The 24,938-nt window shown below is 37.0% G+C and overlaps 1 protein-coding gene across 1 annotated transcript; it reads left to right on the top strand.

Moving 5' to 3' along the window:
* Positions 1 to 11,875: 11,875 nt before the first annotated feature.
* Positions 11,876 to 24,076, top strand: LOC577597 (zinc metalloproteinase nas-13). Its single transcript, XM_030975803.1, has 15 exons — positions 11,876 to 12,151; positions 13,356 to 13,412; positions 14,565 to 14,592; positions 15,207 to 15,287; positions 16,050 to 16,181; positions 16,922 to 17,039; positions 17,447 to 17,625; positions 18,437 to 18,649; positions 19,193 to 19,216; positions 19,665 to 19,808; positions 20,268 to 20,285; positions 20,889 to 21,014; positions 21,767 to 21,898; positions 22,647 to 22,787; positions 23,490 to 24,076. Exons 1-15 carry the CDS (start codon positions 12,095 to 12,097, stop codon positions 23,729 to 23,731), a joined length of 1,692 nt encoding a protein of 563 aa, XP_030831663.1. The 5' UTR covers positions 11,876 to 12,094; the 3' UTR covers positions 23,732 to 24,076.
* The last annotated feature ends 862 nt before the right edge of the window (positions 24,077 to 24,938 follow it).

The raw sequence follows: 24,938 nt of genomic DNA, 5'->3' as shown, positions 1-24,938 counted from the left end.
CCTTTTGCTTTTGAGATTCCTCGAAAACTTTTAATGCATCTTTCCCCCTCCCCCACCAGAAAAATATTCCGCATACGGCGCGAACTGCTTGCTAGCCTATTTTGTATTAAATGTTTTCACTTGCTCGTCCCCCTGAAAAAAGAAAAGGATTAGCATTGCCTAGAATACAATTGTGCCTGCCCCGACGGGCCCCGACCTGCAACCATGGCAACAATAACACACAGTGTATGTAGCAAATGTTACTAAAAGAGAGTAATTCACTTTTCTCGCTCGCTACACTTGCTCGCGAATAAAATGAAAAGATATTGCTTTGGAAACAATTGTGCCCACCCTTGACCTGCAACAATATCATTAAAAATGGAAGAGTTTTTTTCGCCCTCTCGCCAAAAAGGAATTGAATCGCGTTAAACGCAATTGCGTCCATCCTGACATGCACCAATAAAAACTAGTTTATTTATTAATTTCTATTAAAAGAGAATTTTTTTTTGCTTGCTCGCTATGCTCGCTCGCCAAAATGGAATTGACACCGCTAACGTGCCCGCCCCAACCTGCAACAACCAGTTAATAATTATGTACCAAACGTTATTCAAAGAAGTTTTGGTGTGCCCGTGCTCGCCAAAACGGAATTAACATCACCTTAGACATGATTGTGTAAGCCCTGCCCTGCAACAAAAAAATCTGAAATTTATGAACCAATTATCATTACAAAATTTTTGCTCGCTCGCTACGCTCGCTCGCCAAAATAGAAATAACACCGTTTTTAATAATCACGTCCCTGACATGGAACAAAGAACCCAAGTTTATGTACCATATTTTCCCTATAAAAGAGAAGTGATTTTTTTTTGCTCGCTCGCTACGCTCGCTCGCCAAAATAGAAATAACACCGCTTTTAATAATCACGTCCCTGACATGGAACAATGAACCCAAGTTTTATGTACCATATTTTCCCTATAAAAGAGAAGTGATTTTTTTTCGCTCGCTCGCTACGCTCGCTAGCTCGTGGAATTATGTGCCCACCACTAACCTGCTACAATATCATTAAAAAGAGAAATGTAGGGGGTTGCCTGCCCGCCAAAATGGGATTGACATTGCCTTAAACACGATTGTGCCCGCCCCCGACCCGACCTGCAACAATGGAACAAATTTTATATAGCAATTCATTGAGAGAAAGATGTATTTTGGCTCGCTAGCTAAAATGGGTATGAAATCACCCGAAACACAATATTGTTCCCGCGCCTTGCATGGGACAATTGAACCAAGTTTAAGTGGCAATTATTAAAAAAGAAGTGATTTTTTTCTTGCTCGCTACGCTCGTTTGCAAAAAAATGAAATTAACGTCGCTAACAAGTGAATGTTCCCACCCCCAACTTGCAACAATACCAGTTTATATACCAAACGTTACTTAAAGATTTTTTTTTTGCTCGCTCGCTCGCCAGAAGTGAAAATTAGCATCGCCTTTTTTGTTTGTTTCGGTCGCTTGCCCCCCCCTGACGGATTACCCCAGGTACGCCACTGGGGCGGAGCCCCCGGAAGCTCAGGGATTCGGGGCAATAAATAACGATCAGATGAGCATATTTTTACACCCTATTTGTGACACTGGCAGGACACAAATTAGTGTTGGGTCCAGGGCAAGGGTGTCGATTTGTATCCGTGGTTGGGGGGATGATAGGTGCCAAAATATTTTCGGCAATGGATCAAAGCAATCAAGAGGTAGAAGCGTGTGGCAAGTTGCACCTCTCCCAAGCGCGTAGCCAGGATTTCATTTTAGGGGGCGGTAGTGAGCACGCGAAGCGCGGTCCCTAGGGGGTTGCGTGCAGGGAGGGGGAGTTCCCCCCCCCCCCCGGAAGTGCGGAAGCTTTGACGTTTCACTCAATTATTAGAGAAAGAAGACGATTCGTTGGACCGTTCTCGACTCTAAATCCTTGTTTGAATCAAGTTCCCCTTCCTCCGCGCGTAGCGCGGAAGCTCTGACGTTTCATTAGATTATTAAAGACAGAAGACGATTCGATGTACCATTCTCGTCTCTTAATCCTTGTCTGAATTCATTTTCGCCCATTCCTGCGCGAAGCGCGGAAGCTTTCACATTAGAGAAAGAAGACGATTTGTTGTATTGTGTCCTTCATGAATTCAGTTTCTCCCCTACCGCGCGAAACGCGGAAGCTTTGACGTTTCATTAAATTATTAGAGAAAGAAGACGATTCGTTGGACCGTTCTCGACTCTAAATCCTTGTTTGAATCAAGTTCCCCTTCCTCCGCGCGTAGTGCGGAAGCTCTGACGTTTCATCAGATTATTAAAGAAAGAAGACGATTCGATGTACCATTCTCGACTCTTAATCCTTAATGTTTGAATCAAATTCCCCCTTCCCCGCGCGTAGCGCGGAACCTCTGGTGTTTCATTAGATGATTAAAGAAAGAAGACAATCCTATGTACCATTCTCGTCTCTTAATCCTTGTCTGAATTCATTTTCGCCCATTCCTGCACGAAGCGCGGAAGCTTTCACATTAGTGAAAGAAGACGATTTGTTGTATCGTGTCCTTCATGAACTCAGTTTCTCCCCTACCGCGCATAGCGCGGAAGCTTTAACGTTTCAATAAATTATTACTCTTAATCCTTGTCTGTATTCATTTTCGCCCATTCCGCTCAGCGCGGAAGCTTTTACGTTTCATTAAATTATTTGTAAAAGAAGACGCTTCGTTGTATCGTGTACTTTAACGTTTCATTTGATTATTACGCTTAATCCACGTCTGAATTCAGTTGCCCCCCAACAGCTTTGCCCATTTTACTGAATTATTAGAGAAAGAAGACGATTCGTTGTACTGTTCTCTATATTAATCCTTGTCTGAATTCAGTTTCCCCACTGAAAATAATTTGTGTTACAAATAAATTGTGACATAATAATCTTTCTCCATAAATGAAAAACTTTTAGGAAATATCAGGAAATAAAATGAGTGAAAAAAACAAAAATAAAGATACAATGACGTGAATTTTAAAAGGGTGAACGGAAACAACATAACAACTAGAGAACTATTTTATAAGTCATACTAATGTCCGAAAATCTTTCTCTCCGATCTCATCACGAAATCGTCACAGAGTTCATCTATGTTTACACTGTCCAGGATTGTCTGATGTGCATTGCAGATTGCTATTTTTGCGCTTCGCGCTTAACATTTAGCTCGTTGCTTTTTGACGCTGCGTCTTTGCATTTGGCGCACTGCATTTCTATGATGCTGTTGATTGAACAAATTGAATAAATTCATCAATTCCTGATGAAGCCGTATGAGCGAGAATTCAATTTATTCTTGTCTCATATACGGTTGTCTTATTTACTTCGTATATACATGTATGTATGTATTATGAAAATGAGATAGCAAAATGTGTATATTGATGGTCTTCTTGCGAGTAATAACCATCAACTACTCTCATCGGGCTCTCATCCTTAATTTTTCTCTTCATTTTTTTTTTTTTTTTGATGGTGAATTATTGGGGGGGGGGGGTGATGATTGTACAGGCCATCCCCCCATCCCCCCCCCCCCCGGATCGACACCCATGGTCCAGGGGGCGGAGCCCCAAGAAGCTCAGGGGTTTTGGGCAATAAATTACTGTCAGATGAGCATGATATTATACCTTATTTGTGACACTGGCAGGTCACGAATTGGAGGGGGGTCCACGGGGCGGAGCCCCCGGAAGCTCAGGGATTTTGGGCAATAAATAACGATCAGATGAGCATATTTGTATACCTTATTTGTGCCACTGGCAGGACACAAATTAGTGTTGGGTCCAGAGGGCGGAGCCCCCAGAAGCTCAGAGGTTTTATACATTAAATTATCGTCAGAAGAGCATATTTTATACCTTATTTGAGACACTGGCAGGACACATATTGGTGTTGGGTCATGCAGGGGGTGGAGCCCAAGAAGCTCAGGGGTTTAAAACAATAAATTATCGTCAGATGAGCATCTTTGATACCTTATGTGTGACACTGACAGGAAACAAATTGGTGTTAGATCCAGGGGGCGGAGCCATCAGAAGTTTAAAGGTTTATACATCAATTTATTGTCAGATGAGCATATTTTTATACCTTAATTGTGACACTGGCAGGTCACGAATTGGCGTGGGGTCCAGGAGGCGGAGTCCCCGGAGGCTCAGGGGTTGTGGGCAATAAATTACGGTCCGATGAGCATGTTTTGATATCTTATTTGTTACACTGGCAGGACACAAAATAGTGTTGGGTCCAGGGGCGGAGCCCTCAGAAGCTCAGGGGTTTATACATCAATTTATCGTCAGATTTGGCGTGGGGTCCAGGAGGCGGAGTTCCCGGAGACTCAGGGATTTTAGGCAATAGATTACGGTCAGATGAACATCCAGGGGCCCTACTTAGGGTAGGTAGAGCACTCAAAAAAATAATACACATAAGACATTCTTTATTTTGGTGTCATATTAAAGATATCAATGATATATTATTTTGCTGCAAAAATTTTCAAATTCTGTCAAGGCATTCCTGAGATATGGTCTTTTGAAGATATCGTAAAATCATTCAAAAACCTGCCGCAAATAGCAAATTATGGCAAAAATGGATTTTTACATGTTTAAGGGTGATTTTTTGACATAATAGAGTATTACATGGTCTTAAAAATGATATGTATTGTGAAACCAAAGTGAAATAAGCATGAAAAATAAAATTCAAGAACCAGACTTGTTGCATTTTGGTGCACCGGATTGACAAAAACCACATTTTGTTCAATTTCACCAATCCGCAGGTTTGGAAATGTTCAAAAAACGACTAAGTCCAGCTAATTAATATGCGTAAATGCAATATCTCAAGTTTTAAATGAGTCTGTTTGATACAACTTTGTGGCAAGCTTCAACTAATGAATCCCTATCCATTTATATAATAAGATTTATGAAAACTAATTAATTATGCAAATGAGCTGATAATTAGCTAATTACATATTCGCAACACCGTTATGCAAATTAGACAATGTTTATATATTTTTTTTTCTTCTCACCTAACTTCCTGATCTATATAAAACAACTGTAGAAAGTTTGAGCTTTGTAGATGCTTGCATTTGCTGAATAAAATGATGAGCTGAACTTTCGCAGCAATTTCCAGTAATGTTTCACTCGATGGATTAAAAATCGGAGCATGTGGCAAGAAACTATGGATGTTAAACTACTGAAAACCAGTTTAGGATTTGAAAATCGGGCAATATTTACGGATTTATGAGCATTTTCTGAAAATTCATTCAACTCAATGTAACTTCGTGTAGAAACAAAATTCCGATGTACCTGTTGCTGGGGTAGCCAGGGAAAGGTCACAGGTACCATATATGGTAAGGTCATTGAAATCCAGTGAATGAAACATTGGTGGCAAGTCCATTTTTTACAGGGGAGTTTTTTCCAATCTGCCGGGATATTTAGTGCAGTATTGTCCGTGGTGATTGCACACACCCACTGGCCCAATTTGCGCGGTGTCAAAAACATCCCTTTTTAAAAAAATAAAATAAATACTTTCCCTAATACCCACACCCACAGGATTTTAAGTATAGTGGGTTAAAAGAATGACTGAAATATCTGTGAAAAAATTATGTTGTTACATGTTTTTGAATTTTTTAAATCATAAGTTGAAAAATGGCTTCTCAGCATAGATTTGCTATTGCTGTGCACTGACGTGCACGGCAGAATGTATATGCATGCACTGTGATCAGCCTACTTAGGGCCCCTGGTGGGGTCGAGGGGGTAAAGCCCCGGAAACTTAGGGATTTTAGGCATTTAATTGCGGTCAGATGAACATATTTTTATACCTTATTTGTGACACTGGCGAACACTAATTGGCGTGAGGTCCAGGGGGCCGAGACCCCAGAAGGTCAGGGGTTCTAATCATTAAATTGCCGTCAGATTAGCATCCAGCCATTCGCCTTAGGGCAGTAGGTGGAGTCCAGGGGGCAGAGCCACCGGAAATCAAGGGGTTTTAGGCATTTAACTACGGTCAGATGAGCATATTTTAATACCTTTGATATCTTTCCCCTTTTATTTCCTTCTTTTTCCTTCTTTTTTTTTTTTCCTTCTTTTTTTTCCTTCTTTTTTTTCCTTCTTTTTTTTTCCTTCTTTTTTTTTCCTTTTTTTTCCAGGGGGGGGGGGGGGCGGGCCCCCTGGGCCCCCCTCCCTGGACCCTCCACTGATTTTGCTAACATACTACGAACAGAGACCTGAATACTGCAACCCTCTTGCTCAAGTACAATCTCGCTAGAAAAGGACACTCCCGTAATTTCCGCCAGCTCACTAAAAGGGGGAGGGGGTGACTAACGGTTGACTTTTAAGGTTTCCTACAATGACCTTCACTGTCTTACCGTCTTACTGTCTTACTATTCTCACATGCATCATAAAACATGCCTCTCTTAAGGTTCCCATGTTCTATAACCAACTTGCCCCTCAAAGCATTTGGAGGGGTCCTCGATTGACAAACAACGACTTGGACTTGTCTAGAATGAACGATTAATTAAAGGCCTCCTCCCAGTTCTACCATTAATGGGTTTTGTTATCCCATGCTTGTTCACTAAAGCCCGCGGTCACAAATGCCATTACGAACTGCTACGAACGCCGTACGAACGATTTTCAGACGATGGAAACTCGGGAAGACAATGGAAAACCAGTAGATTCGTATGAAATTATCGTTCGTATGAACCTTTGTGACCGTAGCATTACCCGAACCTTCAGGTTTTGTGAGGTTTCAGTAATCACTGCATCGTTACCATCCAAGCTTCACTACCAAGCCACATAGCATGCCTGACCATGTCTCTCAATTGGTACAACAAATTACAATCTAACAAAACAGGACTTTGTCTCTGGTCTGAATCTTTCATATTAAATAAATTTGCATCAGTCTCAAGGTTCTGCACTAACAACGGAACCTCTACATTGGAATTTAAAGTCCATTAACACTAAAATTGTGCACACATATATCTACAGGCTTACAGTCAGAGGCGGCCCTCCGGGGAGAGCAGGGATGACCCCAACGCTTTTTCAAGTACCCCAAAAGTGTCCCTTTTTCTTTGACAAGTTCCCATTTTCCTTTGCATTAATTTCCGTTCTCATAAGTGCCCTTAATTATCTCTAGTAAGTGCCCCTTATCAGGTACGAGAAGTGCCCCTTTCATCTCTGATAATTACCCTATTCAAATCTGAGAGGTGCCTCTTTAACTTTGACAAGTGCCCACTTTTCCTTTGTAAAAAGTGCCCCTTCCCCTTTAAATAACTACTTTTGTACTTTGACACGTGTTCCTTTTATTTTTCCAATAACTGACTTATCCCTTTTGATAAGTGTCCCCTTTTCCTCTCATCATTAAACATGCCCCTAATTTCAAGCGACTAAGAGCAATTTCCCCAAAAGCTTGCTCGCTACACTCGCTCGCATTTATAGATGATATTATTATGTTACTTATTAAAGGTCTTTTCAGTCTTCTTGGGTTTTTCCTCTTTATAAGATGTTATTTTTTGCACTGCGACCTCACCAATCTTAAAAAATTTCCTCGCTCGCAAATGTATTTTCAGACCTTCACACCCAACTGCAAACTATGTATAATGTGTAATGAGAAACAAATATTGCAATCATCTCTGATAATGTAATCACAATGTAGGTATATATAGCCTACCCATGTCTGAAAAGTGGTATATTTTTGCTTTGAGATTTCTGGCCCAAAATAGATCCTGCAGCCAGAGTCAAAATATACCAGCCCATTCATGCCTATATGCAGAAATATATGAAAAAATGTTTATTCTGCCGATTATGCCATTTTGCCCGCCTAATTTCGACTGATTTTGTTTTAAAAATTTATTGAAATTATTATGTTTTGGGCGTCATGTGAGCCTTGGAGGCAAAACGTGAACTGAATCACTGTAACACTCGGGTCTCTCCTCCCCGGCCAGAATAACTGGTTGGGATTGTGCAGGTGGCCCACTACAGCAGAGTTCCCCCCTACTCTTGTACGAATAGTGCAGTTGGTTCTTAACGTGCAAAGATGGTGAGTATTGGTGACACATCTATACACGGGGCCTCCATTTAATGTCCTATCCGAGGGACGGATATATGTTAAAACGCGGTATCAGAATGCCGATTGGAGGTCTAAGGCTTTATCGTGCAATATTATTGCATAGAGTGTTTGGAAGTTCGAGGATATCCGGGTACTTGTCATTATTGTTGTAATGCTTAGGTAATCCTTCGATACTAGACGAAATAAACATGAAGAAGAAGAAGAAAAAGAGAGAATGAGAGAGAGACAGAGAGAAAGAGAGAAAGAGAGAGCAAGAGAGAGAGCAAGAGAGAGAGCAAGAGAGAGAGCAAGAGAGAGAGCAAGAGAGAGACAGATAAATAGAGGAAGAGAATCAAATGGATAGAGGATATGGGTAGAGAGAGTTAGCTGGGAGGGAAAGAGGGGAGAGGAGAGACAGAGACGGACAGACAGACAGACAGATAGATAGACAGACAGGTAGACAGACAGAGACAGAGAGAGGGGCTGAAGAAAAGTTAAGTCTTGATAATGCTCTGTTTAATAATATCTTCATGATAAATATTAGCCGATGGGGCAGATCTAGCCTTTTAAACTAAACCAAAAAAGAGATTTGTTGATATATATATTAATTATAGTCAATGTTTTAATACATACTACACCATTACTGGTTATTAGTAGGACTCAAAGTCTTAAAACTGTGTTCTCTCGCTTCCCTCCCTCGCCAGGAGACCAATGCTATCAAGTGCGATGAGAGAATAACTATAGAGTTAATAAAAATGCGTACAAATGAATGTCTTTTTCAAATGCTCAATTATCCTTCTTAGACGAAAGGATATAGAAACTTTAGATGTTAATAGATTGATGTATAGACAAATGCTCATGTACCTGTTACAGCTCATTTTAAGTATGTTATTACCAAAGAAAAACAGATGTCAGTCCGTCACTCAATAGTGTATGACAGTGAAGTCTAGAAGATAAACGGGTTTTCTTGCACAATTTGAAAACTAGGACACTGCCAACGTTTACATTTGACAAATAGGACCTACATGGCATATTCATAATTCCTGCAAACTTCTACAGAATTTGATGTTGGCTGCAAAAGGGACATAGTAACTTTAATCCAGTGTGAGGCTTTGTAACAGGATAACCGATCCCATGACAGTCCATCGTATCACCTGGACTCCCTGCACCAAGGTGCACCATCGTTTTTTAAGGGGCACGGGGCATTTGCCCCTCCCATAAATTTTTAACCACGAAGATAAGTTTATATCTTTCTTTTACGGTGAAGTGGTAAATTATTGTAAGGTAAATCAAGATAAAATAAAAATCGCCCACAACTGTTACGAATTACACTGCATTGGAACGAATATTTTCATGCTGGAATATATACATGATATATATAGATCACCATTGATCATCAAATCAAATTGTTTATTCTAGTTACTACTGACACGATACTATTGTAAAGATATCACAAAAATGCTAGGAAATCCCCCCCCCCCCCCACTTCTCCCCTCCGGAAGCCGAGGAATGGATACGCCACTACAAAGCCACCGACATGTCGCCTTCTGTCTCATTGCGTTCGGACTTCTTGGCGGATATTTGACTCATTACTAACCCACGTTCACCACGTTTAGAGAAAATGGAAATATTTCTCGGAAATTTACCATTGCTAAGAACAAGTGGCACGAAAGGATGTGTGAGGTTCTCTTCTTTTTTAATAATTAAAAAGATTAGAATGGTTAAAACACCTGGTCTGACTCATTTTCTTAAAATTATAAGTTATAATCACAAGTTTTTACTTTATATGGAAATATATTTGAGCACGGACCAACAAATCTACCTAAGTATCAAACTATGGGTTGCAAGTGGTTGAAGAGTGATTTTGATTTATAGTAACCCACTACTTGTAATGACCATAATTAAACTGATTGAATCTTTGTGGAGCACAAAACGTATGAACATTCGGTAAATGGGTCTGAAAATCAGACTAATACTTGGGTGATTACAATCACTTAAGTCGATTTTTTTTCCCACCAAAAGCCATTTTCAAGCCCTTTCTGTTTGAGGAAAGTCCTAAATTAGTATTGTCTTTCAAATGCCCTTGAAATTGAAATTTTGCATTTGTTTGGCCTGCAAATGGGACATAGTACCTTTAAAGGTACAATCTTATCCAATTTGTAATAAAAGTTATGGATTTTATTCAAAAATCATGTTTTGTATGATTTGTTTATGTGCGTTTTTATTCAATACAAAACTTCAATCACAAGGAACCAGCAATGTTTAGTTTTTTTTTAAAAGGATAAAGGATAATTTATGAATATCATATGAAGGCATAACCATATAACATGAACAATGGGTTGAATAAGTAATATGGCTCCGAAAATTCTATAAAATCTTTTGCTGTTTCATGAAATTTAAGAACATAACAATAATTCATGAATACATTATTTAAACCATTATAACATGAATATGCATTTGGTACATTAAAGTATAGACATTTTCATAAATGACTACATATTCGGGTGTTTGCATTACATTTCAGTTACCTAACGAAAGCATCAAAATATATTTAAAAGTCAACGAATTAACATTTTGCTCTAAATACACTATCAAGAAACTATAGTGGCATAATAACTCTGAACTTTTATGCATATTTGGCAGTTTTGACAGCATTTAATAAAGTGAAGAAGAAAAAAAAAGCATACATCATGAACAACAATAAGAGTATCACTACATGCATCAGACTCAGGACACCCCCCCCCCCCCCACCCCGTTAAACAAAATGAAAATATATACTCAAGTTCATGTTGTCTTTTAAAAGAAAAGAATCCCTTTATCTTAAAAATAAGCATTGTAATTGCGTCTAAAAGTTTTGTTTTATGTCTGTGACTGTTAAAATGTTAGAATGTTAGGTACGAAATACATGAATCACTAGAACAAAGGTGAAATAGACTATTGGACTAAATAGACTATTATTCATTCACGACCAATGACGTAATTTACTTAAAGAGAAGGTTGAGAACTCATGAATACTACTACACTGCGTCAAAAGAGAGAGGTTGAAGAAAGGTATCGTTAGTCTCGGCATTCAAACCTTTTCTTGACTGGAAACTGTACTACGGCTTATAATGCAGCAATGTTGCGGTACACTGTTGAGAAATTAAGACACATGACAAATAGTTGTATTGATTATATATTATATGATACACAGTCAATAAAAGTATCGACAATCTTTAAAGGGCCTTGCAAGAAACATCTTAAAACTTGTATTAGGGCCAAAATGTTGTAAAAACAAAATCATAATAGAAAATGTTCCTTAAACTCTGGTGGCAAAATACACATTATCAGCAACCTTATAGTCATTTTTTTTTCTTTTCAAATATTAATTTTGCTACTGGCAGTGTTTTATTCACCCCATTTGTTGTTTACAAAATGAGGGCTTCAAATTTTACTCAGAAAGAAAACCACAGCGTCCTTTTAACTGAAATTTGACATAGTTATACATGTACTTTCATAAACTCATCTTGCTGCTATACAGGTAAATTTTGATATAAGTTTTTGAGGGATTGCAAATCCCTGATATGGGCTTTAATTTAAGTATAATTGCTTACTTGAATCGAGAAATTCAATAGCAAGCACAGCTTATTAAGGCACGGGAGTAGCGTGAAAATGGATCGGAAATATTTAATGTGACTGCAAACACAGACTAAAAAGTAGGCGGGGAAAAGAACTATACCACTTTCGTCTCCAGGATGCTTGGCTGGAATGGTACTGGTAGTTAGTTTGGTTCCAGAGAGAAGAACAGAAAATCGCCCACGGGAAATAATCTGCGTCGTCACAAATCACCGGTCGAACTGTGGGTCAAAAAAGTTCTGTGATCTCTATAAATACAGGTCCTATTTCTGAAAGAGTATCAGTTGAAACTTAGGAACCAGCTTAGAAAAGTGGCAAAAAGGTAACAATATAGCATCGCAGGTGAAAAAGAAAAGAGGCAAACAGCAGAACAATTATAGATCTGGATATACTTTCACAACTTGGCAAAAGGCAACGGAGTTCGAGTGCAATATAGTTAGTGTGCAATTTGCAAGATGGAGTTCTCGGTGATTTTTGTGTGCATGGGCGTTTTGCTCATGGGCACCGCAAACGTAAGTATGATTTTCAGCTTTTGCCTTTCTACGATTTGTATCAATTTTGTCTAAATCTTAGCCCTTTAAAATGACTTTTTAGTTTAGGTCTAATTCTGAAAGAGTAGATTGTCAGCTTTAATATGATATATAGCTTATCAAAATTGGACGTTCATAATCCTTTGAAAAAAGGAGGAGAATGCCTTGTCACAAAGAACATTACTTTAGAGAAAAGTATTTTAAAAGCCTGTATTATAACTGAACAGTATTATGCAAGGTGACAAAGAAGAGATTAGATTCATATGAAGGGATTATCGGATTGTCCTGAAAGTTGGCTCAACATTTATACTTATCCTGTTCTTTAATTTTGTTTAGGAATCATTGCAAAGTTTGTATCAAAGTTATGGGAGATTGAAAGGAGACCAGTAGCCAGGGTCTCGAAAACTTACAACTATAAAAAGAAAATGCGACTTTGTGTTGGTTTTGTGATATTGGAATATCAATTTTTCTTGTTATTTCCCCCCTAAACCATAAAGCGTTTTGACGAAGATGCCAATATTGTTTTGCAGTATTCAGCCTTTATCATTTTAGAATGATATAAGTTTCTTCTTCATTTTTTTCTTTAAGTAATTTTCTGCTGTTTCTCTTTTCTCTTAATCGGAACAAACTTGTTTGGTGGTGGTCATGTTTTGATTGTTGAAAAGTATCACGAAGGGAGCGAAAACAACTTATTCGAAACTTTGATTATTGCGGAATTATAATCACGGTATTCGAAGTATGAACAATTGTTTTCTTTAAATGAGGGCCGTCGGAAGCAGCAAAACCAAGTTTTTTTCCGAAACTTTAATTATTGTGGAATGATATTCATGGTATTCGGAGCATGAATATGAAAAATGCAAGCACGTCGATTCTAGAAACTGAATTTTATTCAAATAAGTAGAAGATGACTCACCGTGCTCAAGTGTTCTCTTCCTTATTCTCTAATGCTATAGTGAAGCAGGGAGGTGAGACTTTAATGCCCTGAGTGAAGTGTTCTCTTCCTCATAACTCTCATCTGCTCTCTGCATGTGCTCTCTCTCTCTCTCTCTCTCTCTCTTTCTTTCTGTCTCTCTTTCTGTCTCTCTTTCTCTCTCTTTCTCTCCCATACACACACATGCTCTCTCACTCCCTCCTCCCTTCCCTCTTTCTAACATTCACTCTCTCATTTTATCTTTCTTTCCCACAGGCGGAGTATAACTACAAGACAGGGTTTCTGAACGCGCAGGGAGTCCCCGATGGTGGGGTGAGTATATCGTGCGGGGTCGTGGAATAACATTGACCTCTCGATTCGTGTGTTTGGATTCAGATTCAACATAGACACCAACCTCTATCCATCCGTCAAAAAATATGTTAACGTTGCTAAATCCCTTGTTTTTAATATGAACATTTCATGCGTGTTTAAAGCTAAAAACAGAAACTAGAATTTCAACTTTCTATATAAGCACGAAACAACATATATAGTCGGCCCCAAAACTCTCGATCATGATGCAAATCTCAAACCGAAAATGCCGACCAATTGTTATGTGGAGTGAAATTAACTACTAGATTATTAATAGTTCAAGTCTATGATATGCTCAACGTTGTTTCGATCAAACTATATTATCATTATATTATGTTATGTTAAAAAATACAGACTAGAATTGGAAGAAAATGAAACTAAGAAAATAGATGCGAATTCTAATGTAGTAGTGGATAAAGATAATTAATGATTGCAGGAAATACATTTATAATCTGCTTTCAAATAAATACAGATATATAATTTTGATCTTCTTTAAACATGACTTATGATTTACTTGTTTGTAAATGATTATGTATGATGCCATTCGTGATTTTGTATCTGAATAAATATTTTATAAAAGAAAAACAAATCATTATATTACCCTACACCCCTTCCCATGGAAAACTGGGCATTTTTTTTTTACTTCACAATAACCGTGGTATAAAAATAAACAAATCTGCAGAGAAACAATAATCAGAGAGTCAATGAGTCAAAATACATGTTACGATGCGCTTTCAAGAGATATAATGGCCGCAATTTTGTTAAGCCTCTATAGTCTCACTTTTTATGATCTGATATGATGTTTCTCGGAAGTTTTTCTCGCTATTTTCCTCCAACATGAGACCCTCAAAATGTTACACTCATTGAGAAATGATATACACTAAAAGATGCATGAAAAAATTAAACGATTGTTTCGTTTTGTATTGGTTGGTTTATAATCATCGAACATGTAGCTAAAGCCGGGCTGAAGTTGTTTAATTTAAAGAGTAAAAAGTACATGTTGACATATGAAATTGTCTTATTCTACATAATGACGATTGTATATTATGTGAAAAACGTGGTATAATATTTTTTTTAAATCTATGCATTTTCTTTCTGTTCTTTTTTTTTTATCAGATGGATGTTGTACCGCCATCATTCGAAGGTAAGTTACATACTATTATCTGCTTGCACATAGCTCTGTTTTGTATAATTGAGTCTGTGATTGTATTATTATGTTTCTATTGATCAGTGTGTCATTCATTTATATAAATAATATTATTGAAGATTAGAATGGATTGCCCGATGTCTTTTTAAGAGATTTAGTTGCTTGTGCATAACAGCTCAATAATACATAATATAGGCAATCTATAATTGAATCTTCTTGAATTTGGCATAACTAAAGGTTAGCAAGTGCAGTTTAACGTCAAGTGCATGGGAGTCAAAAGCCGAGTAAACTCTCATCGTTTTCTTGCAGAATATGGTGATTATTTTAAAAATTCGAGAAGCATTATTAATTGTTCATTTTATCTGACTGTCAACTCGCAAGTATTTACTTATAGAATGATGTGCGATAAGTTAACCGAAACAGCTGTAGGTCCTACCCAAACGACTCGGTAAATGCTGTACAACCAAGGGGTTATCCTAATTCCTTGGTATTACAAGTACAACATATCACCCAAATTATCCATATACAGTGAAGTATTGACGATGTTTAAACACATTTTTTCCTAACATTCAACTTTTTTTTTTTCTCCTTTTTTTCATTTTGAAATACAGAAATTCAGGCTTTTGGCACTGCAAATAGTGGTGACGCATTTACAAACATTATGGCAAGAAATATAGCTATAAACGAGACGGGTAAGTATCTTAATTTGTATCTCTCTTTTCTCTCTCTCTATCTCTCTCACTCTCTCTCTCTCTCTCACAAATGCACTCTCACGTCTACCTTTCTCATTCTTTCATTTCTTTGCACCACCCTCTCCCCCCTCCACCCGCTCCCCCTCTCTCTTTCTCTCTCTCTCTCTCTCTCTCTCTCTCTATCCCTTTCTCTCCTCTTTAGTGTATATCATCTTATATTCATATATTCATACCTAATTATGTATATTCCAACAGCCTGATATGTCACCTATTGAAATGTGCGAGCATAACCATGATGAATTCGAACATGACGTCTAAATGAGATTACCACTAGAAGATTTCTCGAAAGTTTTTACGATCGTATTATCCAATAGGCCATTTTCGTATTGTAACGAAAGTTAGTCATATAACTTTGTGAATCGCCTCGAATTCAATTATTTCATTCACATGTTACGAATAAATATATCTCAATACAGTCAGAATTCAAATTGCATACATTAGCTGTTGCTAGGTGGGACAAAATTATGGCTTGTCTAACCCAACAACACGTAATATATTCAATTTGCATTCCGACTTTTGAAATACAATTATTCGTATTGGGTGAATGACATTTTTCGTATCGAGGAATTTAAGTATAAATTTGCTTACATTGAGAAAATGTCCTGTCATTTCGAAGGAAATCTACCATCTTTCCCATTCCATGCTTTTTCGACACCAGTAACCCTTATTACCTATCTTTTTTATCCCTTTTTTTTTCTTCAGAGTTGTGTCTCGAGCAGGGTGATATTCCCGTCCCATGTAACAGCACCGGTCGAGCCAAACGAAACGCTCTCCGTGATCGCGGAATGAGATGGGTAAACGGTGTGGTTCCATACGTCATCGACAACCGATACGGTAAGGAAATCATTGACATAGCCTTAAATGGTATCATGCAATAGGGCGTTTTCGACATGTAACTGCAAGCATTTTTAAATTTTTTTTTTTTAGGGGGGGGGGGGGGGGAGGGGTTCAAGAGGCCCCGGTTAAGATACACTGATATATATCATTATTGAAAGTAACCTACATACTATGTCATTGCTTTGTAATGTAATTGTACGTTGATATCTAGTTGACACAATGACATAATGCTTTGGTGGAAGTGAGATCCGATGATACGGAATTCCGATACTTCCTGCGTGATAAAACATTGAGGTCAAAATGTTTCACCAACCCTGTGTACAACACAGGGTTGGTGAAACAGTATAGGCTATTGTGGAATTCCCAGTTTTTAATGTTCATGGTCACCATGTTCAATTCTTTCATAACTATTAGGTTAGCCTCATAATGTTATGACTAATACAAAGAGTTACAGTTCATGTTTCATTATTTGCATTTCATAAGCAAACATCTTCAATGCTCTTCTAGTTTTCATACATATATATATATATATATATTATAACGTAGCCGTGTTAAATTCCACTCGATATCTCGCCATAATATAAAAACTGTAGCGGTCCACAAAACACAAAACTGTTAACATCACATTACATTACAAGCATACAGTGTATATATTTGTATTTTCATCATACACTACAAGCATATATTTGTATTTGTATCAATTTACTTATCTTTTTCACATTTTTTCGATGGAGCAGATTACGGTACTCGCGCTCGCATCACGAGGGCTATGGAACGTTACCATGAAACCACTTGCATCCGATTCGTAGAGAGAACAAGAGAAACAGACTACATCTATATCTTCCCCGGTAACGGGTAAGTGGAGCGATTTTATAAAAAATTGTTCTAGATTTTGAAATTGAATTCTTGTTTCGGAATGTTAACAATGAATTATTGGTATTATGTATTTTTGCATGGTTCAAGAACGGAAACCATCCATCTTCTTCATTCCCTATAAAACCGCTCTAAAAGAGTATCCACACCACATCCCTGTTGAACACGCCCACATATTCAGCATAGACCGCATGCCTTTGCACACACAAAAAAAGTTTTATATTGCATAGGTCTTACTTTGAAATTACGTTTTTGGTTATTACACACTACGATGAACACATGCAGGGATGGTGAAACATTTTACAATGTAACAATAATATTACAACTATTTACTGGAAAAACATCTTACGAGTCTTCTAACATAATTGCCTTGAATCTTTGGTGCTCAGGTGTTATTCTCTGGTCGGCCGTGTCGGGGGTCAGCAGCAGGTTTCTCTGGGAAATGGCTGCACTACGAACTTGGGTACGATCATTCACGAACTCATGCACGCCGTCGGATTCCACCACGAACAGACGCGAACAGACCGCGATACATACGTCTACATCTACTTCAACAATATCATTCAAGGTAAAAAAGAGGGATCGCTGTAAGTGGGTTCAGGATGGGGTTATCATGACTGTGGTGCACGTATGGTGGCGGGTCCATGATTTTGGAATGAAGGGGTTGCGTACTCCCAGTCCCCCCCCCCCCCAAAAAAAAAAAAAAAAAAATAAATAAATAAATAATAATAATAATAATAATAATAATAAATAATAAATAAATTTTTAAAAATAAATAAATAAATAAATTTAAAAAATAAAAATAAAAATAAATAAATTTTAAAAAATTGCATGTTGTGGGTTGGGAATGATTGGGGGCGTGCATTGTTGGACAATATTTTAAAAAATGATCGAATTTAAGTAAAGGTAATTCAAGTAAATGTAGTCTAAATTGCCTCGATGTCTAATGGAGTGCTGATTATAGTTCTCGACTCCGAAACAGTAATCCAAAATACTCGAATTGTCACATTCAGAAAAGGTGTTATCTACAAAATAATGTACACACATCAATGTAATCGTCAGAAGGAGACATGGTTAGAATCAATAAATCAAGTCAATTAAGATGCATTAGTGCAATAAATAATAGTTGTTTATATAATTTTGCATGGAGAGCAGTCGTGGCTGGATTATTTATGTTGGTATAGTAAATAACATTGAACTATTTTAAAGACATGATGGCGCGACAACGTGATTATTAATGTGATTCGGACTTGGCAGATAGTAGGTCTATATACAAGAAGTTTTCAACTTGAAATAAGTCCATGTAATCAAACTTAAATGATTATGAATGAACATCGAATCGAAATCAACTCAAATATTCACCTTCTCCCATGTCACAGGTCTTGAATACAACTTCGACAAGTATGAACAAACCTACATCGACCACCTCGGTACCCCATACGATTTGTTCTCCGTCATGCACTACCACATGACCGCGTTTACATCGAACGGACTGCCGACCATCGTCGCTCGCGACCAGAGATTCCAGCTCGACTACCGTTCCGATTTCAGTGACAACGACATCAACAAACTCAACATTTACTATGAATGTGGTAAGTTTGATAAGAGCGGTGCCAAGTATCAACTTTAAAACACAAAGTCGTTTCAAAAAGATGTTTTATATTTGTACAAATCCGTCTTCAAACCCAATGATAATACCAAAAGAAAGGAAAGATACAAAAGAGTATGTCACCTTTGTCCTTTCTCTCTCTCTCTCTCTCTCTCTCTCTCTCTCTCACATACACACACACACACACACAATCTCTTTCCATCCCTCTCTCTCTCTCTCTCTCTCTCTCTCTGCATGTCTGCGACCTCCTTTCGTCCTCTCTCTCGTTCTAACTCATTCTCCTTCGCCTTTATTTGAATATGGCATACAATGTTAACCTGAGTCAATTATTGACTTGTCAATAGAATATTCTGATTTCAACTACCGGGAACAATTCATTATAAAACTGGAAGAAGAACAATTTGCATGTATCAATAGTATTCTTTGCAGTATGTGAATTATATCAAGTGCGTTTGTATCAAAAGTGTAAAAATGAATCGGATAAATAACTGTGTGCTCATTTTCTATTTCCCTTTATCCTCTGCAGACGGCAACACTGTCGATCCCACGTGTAAGTCTTTTTTTCTTTTTTTTTTCTTCTTTCTTTCTATTCCCCCTATTTATGAAGCTACTCTCCCTGCTCCATAATGTTAATTAACCGTCGAATGTAAATCATATGAAAAACATTTTCCACAAAAATGTTAAATCCACAACATTTAGTATCTTTCTGTAGAGATAACATTTTGCTTACTAGGTTTTGATCAGAGGAAATCAAGAGACAATAATAACAACAAAAATAACAATGATGATGATGACAATGATCATAGCAATAATTCATTAAAGGGGAAATTCACCCTAATATTAAGTTGGTATTAATAAAAGCAAAAAATCCGATTAAAAATAAGAAAGTTATGAATTTTTGAAGTTGCGATATATCAAACACAAAACACTCTGTGACGTATCTTGCGAGCTCCCCTCCCATTTTCTCAATTTATGCTTGTTTGTTTTTACTCCTATAGTACCGGAGGAAGTTGATTGTGTTGATAGTAATCAAAACTGTCCTGGTTGGGCTGGTGCTGGATACTGTGCTACTAACTCCTGGATGATTGCCAATTGTAAGCTCAGCTGCGCAGTCTGTGTCATTACTCCTACTCCTACTCCAGGTCAGTCAATGATATATGTTTAATTATTATTATGTTTGTAGTATTATCATGATAAGTAATTTCATTATTATCCAAATGTCATTGTTATTATTTTCATCCATGTTTTTCGATATCAACGATCCAGTGATGAAATTATTCAATAATGGGATTATAATTACTGTAATCACGAATATTATCATTATTATTGTTACTATTGTTGCCGTAAGTTGAATAATAACTACAACTTGTTTTTATTGTAAAACAGACGATTGCTTCAAAAGCGTAATTGAAGAGAACCAATCATTTAAAACATTGTAAATAGATAAAACATTATTAAAACTGAATTTACTTAACATTTGATATCAAGAGTACATGTATTAGAAGTTATAGTATTTCTGGAAGGGGGGGGGGGGGGTCATCAAAAAATGAAAAACGTAAAAATTAACTCTCCTTTCATTTTTGTAAATATTATTTTGACAGGAACCGGAGGCAATGATGGTGAGTTGATCCATCTTCTTTATATTGTTATAATGATGATAACATAACGAAACTTGTATTTAGCCACAACTAAGTGTAGGGTAAAAATGCTGATAACGCTGATATTATGCTGATATCATGAGCGACAACACAGGCACTACGATATATATATATATATATATATATATATATATATATAGTCATCATGAAAATGAATATATATATATATATATATATATATATATATATATAATGTATATATCAAATTAATTTATTATAAAAATTGCTTCAACGGTATCATTGGAGGTGACCAATCACTCCAAAATAGAAATTTGTAAATCTTTAGAGAACCTGAGGTATGAATCTATAATTTTCATTTGTATCAAAATTAATTTTTCTTTTTAAATTAAAATCAATGTTATCTTGCACCATGATGACTATGTTATTGTTTAATAATGTTGATATTATTTAGTGAAATACAAAGCAAAACACAACGTTTTTCATTATAACTATCAGACATTTGTCAATAAGAACTAATTCAGACAAAATCAGATTTGTGATATATTCTTATCAGTGGCTTTGAGTATCTATCTTCTTTCAACTCTCTTTCTCACGATTGTGCAGACTGCAAGGACATGAACGATAACTGTGCTGGTTGGGCTAATGCGGGCGAGTGTCAAGCCAACCCATCCTGGATGTTGCCCAACTGTCCCGTCAGTTGCGATCAGTGTCAAACCGTCAATCCCGGTGGTGAGCAAAAACAAAAAGCTGGTTACTTATGAACGCAAGGCCGTGAATAGATGATTATTGTTGCTTTTGATATTGTTTGTAAGGAATCAAAATGATGGGTCGCAGTGTTAGTTGAGGATACTGTTTTGGTAACAATTATATCAAGCTTATGTTAATTTAAAAGGGTTCAATTTTATTCATATCTTGCTGGTCAGGATTCAATTTTCATGATGATGATAAAATTTCACGATGATGACTTGATTACAACAAGATTTCACGATGATGACTAAATTACGACAAGATTTCACGATGATGACTAAATTACGACTAGATTTCACAAGGATGACTGTAGTTTGACAATAAGTAATTCATGATGATAGGTAACTTTGATGATGATGACTAGATTTCATGGTGTTCATCCAGAAGTAATTATGGGGAGTAAAACCAAATAATGCAGATTTTTTAATCTATTATTTCGTCCCAGAATCCAGTCTCTTTGAACAAAAAAAATCAATACATAAAAGGATTAGATTTCGTTTAAAATTTAAGTATGTAATAAGTCACATCAACATATCAAGCTCATTAATTTTGTGACACTTTATTGTCAATGTTGGTGTGATCTGTAGTAGGTAACTATAATTGGCATTGACTACATCTTATATAGTTAACATATATTTAATACTATGAGATTGGTTAAAAGCATGTTCATGTTGGTGGCAGTAGTTATATAAAAGTTGACCAAAATATGTTCATATTTTTTGTTTATTAAACAGAAAACTGCATAGACATGAATGATAATTGTGCAATTTGGGCCAAGTATCGACAGTGCACCGAAAACCCTGGCTACATGCTCGAATTCTGTCCCCGTTCCTGTGGGCAATGCGTTGGTAGCGCTATAATGCAAAGTAAGTACATTTTGTATTATAGACTTCGCGTCGGAAATAGATATTTCTTTCTGATAAAAGAAAATGAATATTTAACTTCATTTTATTTATTTTTCGTGATTTATCCTAAACGCAACCTCCGGCCCAATCCGCCTTCTGATTTTTCGGGGTTTTTTTGTATAATACTTTAGGTTACCCACTGAGAACCAAAAGGTCGTTGATGTATTTCAGATACACCCTCCAGTCGTGGAGATATTGTGTGCTGCAAACTTCTTTTGAAATGTTGCATCGTTGATTTGAAATCAATTTAGGGTACCGTAGGAGATCAATTTAAACGTACGGTACTCTTTTGACCTTGTTTTTACATTTTCTGTTTAAAGATTTGTTTAATATAAATAATAATGTTCAATCGAACATGACAGATGGGAACCCCGTCTATAGTTTAATATAAACGATTTGTTTAATATAAATAATAATGTTCAATCGAACACGACAGATGGGAACCCCGTGTATAGTTTACCACCCCCCCCCCCCCTCTCCCCCCTCTCCATTCACTCCCTCCTTGTCCTGTCCCCTGTTTAACAAGTTCTGGATAAGCTTCCGATTAATTCCTGTATAGTCTCTGTTAAAATGATTTCAATACCCAATGCAGTAGCCTCGTGCAGACGATATGGTCAATCAATATCATAATCAGCTATTCGATCTCTGATTTATATATGCATGTATAAATATATGAATATTTATTCATTCGTTATATTTTGCTCTTTAGCTTGTGAGGATTTCAATGAACAATGTGCAGACTGGGCAAGTACGGATCAGTGCCAGCTGAATCCGGGTTACATGAACTACGAGTGTAGGAAGAGCTGTTCACTCTGTGCAGCCAGCTCGCCTTTGGAACTGCTACCGCAAAGTAAGATCACTAGGAATTTATTTATGATAGGCAATCAATCTAATTACAGTTTGAAGAATATATTTCAGCCAAAACGTCATGGAGTTCACGTCTTAAAGTCATTAGATTAAGACCCAATGTTAAATAGCATGCAGAATTAAAACAATGATGCAAACGGATATTGCTTCATTTTTCCATTTTCCCTGATAAGTTAAAGCTTTGGTATGTCTTTGTGTCTCATTATCTCAGAGTATTATATTGTATTATTATAACTGATGATATGTTAAAGTAAGATTACTTGTCCTGAATTTAATTCATTCCCACATAATACACTTTGTTTAATGCCCCCTCCCCTTAAATTGGGGATGCACTTAGACTGACAATTCTGCCATGGAATATGTGCGTTCAGCCCCTATTTTAATCAATAATATTGCATGGCTCTTCAACAACATGGACTGCCCTCTCCCCCCCCCCCCCGATAATTTTATTGGAGCAACACTTTGGTGTTTTATTCAGATGCTTCACGATAGACCAAATCAACATTTTACTGCTTTCGATTTATAGGCCTACTGTACATCCCCCCCCCCCCCCCTTCCCCCTCCCCAAAGGGTGAAATATGCCTACATATACAAAACATATAATATAATTTTTGGAAAAATAATCTTTAAGCCCCTCAAATTAATTAACATTATTTCATCCTTTATTTGCTCTTTTTTTCTGCAGCTCAATGCCAAGACACGAGTGGTTACTGTTCTGTGTATGCTGAGGATGGGATGTGCGAGTCGAAGCCCGAGTACATGGGCCTGGTTTGCCCCGACACCTGTCGGATGTGCCCCGGCAAGATCTACGCCGATAGTGGGTCTACGCCGATCTACCCCGATAGTGGGTCTACTGAACTTCGATCCTTCTACGGCTTCCTTGGCGCCCTTGTCATCTCATTTCTTGCTCGCAGATTAGCTCTGTAAACAAAAAATCCTCTTATTATATTAGCTCTGTCATCCAGTCTTTTGGGGGGTATTAGTATCTTCACTTCAGTTCAAACCTGGAAAGTTGATAACTATAGTTATGCGGTCAATTACAACCGGAGGTAATATGCTCTATACTGTTGATTCAGTGCAAAAGTTGCAGAACTTACGGAATCATAATCATAAATAAGATTTCAGAGTTGTTAAGCTTCTTTTTCTTTTTTTACTGTTTTGTGTCACTAAATAGTGATCTAATACCACAACAATCATTCTGGTCCAGTCTTCAATATGGTGAAGCTTATCACTATCGTCAATTTTTATGTTAAAACAAAATCAGTTTGTTTTTATTGAGTTGTTAAGTTTCTGTCATAATTTTGTATCATATTTTTATTTATCTATTTATTCATATTTTGTTCATAAATATTTTGTATTTGCATTTTTCTTGTAAGTAAGAGTACTTTTCTTATTTATTAGGTCAACGAAATTACTTGGCAAATAAGCCTTTAGTATAACAGTGTATATATTATTGATTTGCGTGTAGACCTACGATTTGCACATAATTACAGTTTTGAAGATTTACATTTACAGTACAAACTATATCACTAAAAGTACTCTAACTATAAACACAAAATGAAAAAGAGCCTGAAATTATAAACTGTACTAAGGCTAAGATTTACTCGTATAATCAAGTAAAAGCACGTTGCAAAACAAAATGAGTGCTTGTGTGTGAACATCTAGAAGTTGCAACTGTTGATATTTATATATATAGTGCCCACGAATATATTAAGAAACTGATATTGTGCAAGACACAAACATGATGTAATTTCTATTTGTTATTTTTTGTAATGATATTTTGGAATTAAAGAATATTTTGACTAAATAATTTATCTCATTCGTGCTCCCTGTCTAATGTCGTAGTCGAAAGGTGTAATATAATAATCTACATCACTGTGCAATCAGCGCATAAACAGGGGTGTCGCTTTGGATGAAAGGAAGGAAGAAAGGAGAGGGGTAATGGGAAAAAAGATGCTATGTCGTGAGTGTGTGCTTCCAAATATGAGTCCCCCCCCCCCCCCCCCCATCCGATACACACTCTGAATTTGGATCGGCGCCTCTAAGCCTGAGGGTACAGAAGGGGGGAGGGCAAAGTATAAGAGCAAAATACAGCTGCCATTATATTTAGTGGTAGTTTTGGTGGTTGTTGTTG

The sequence above is a fragment of the Strongylocentrotus purpuratus genome, unplaced genomic scaffold (assembly GCF_000002235.5).
Source record: "Strongylocentrotus purpuratus isolate Spur 01 unplaced genomic scaffold, Spur_5.0 spur5_scaffold_8, whole genome shotgun sequence".
In the NCBI taxonomy this organism is placed as follows: Eukaryota; Metazoa; Echinodermata; class Echinoidea; order Camarodonta; family Strongylocentrotidae; genus Strongylocentrotus; species Strongylocentrotus purpuratus.
Note: the sequence above shows the minus strand (reverse complement) of the source record. Positions and strands in the feature narration are given on the sequence as shown.

Excerpts from the sequence above, each read along its gene's own strand:
- LOC577597 (XM_030975803.1), top strand. The coding sequence starts at position 12,095 with ATGGAGTTCTCGGTGATTTTTGTGTGCATGGGCGTTTTGCTCATGGGC. Across the intron at positions 15,288-16,049 it reads TATAGCTATAAACGAGACGG|AGTTGTGTCTCGAGCAGGGT; the intron begins GTAAGTATCTTA and ends TTTTTTCTTCAG. Across the intron at positions 22,788-23,489 it reads TTTGGAACTGCTACCGCAAA|CTCAATGCCAAGACACGAGT; the intron begins GTAAGATCACTA and ends TTTTTTCTGCAG.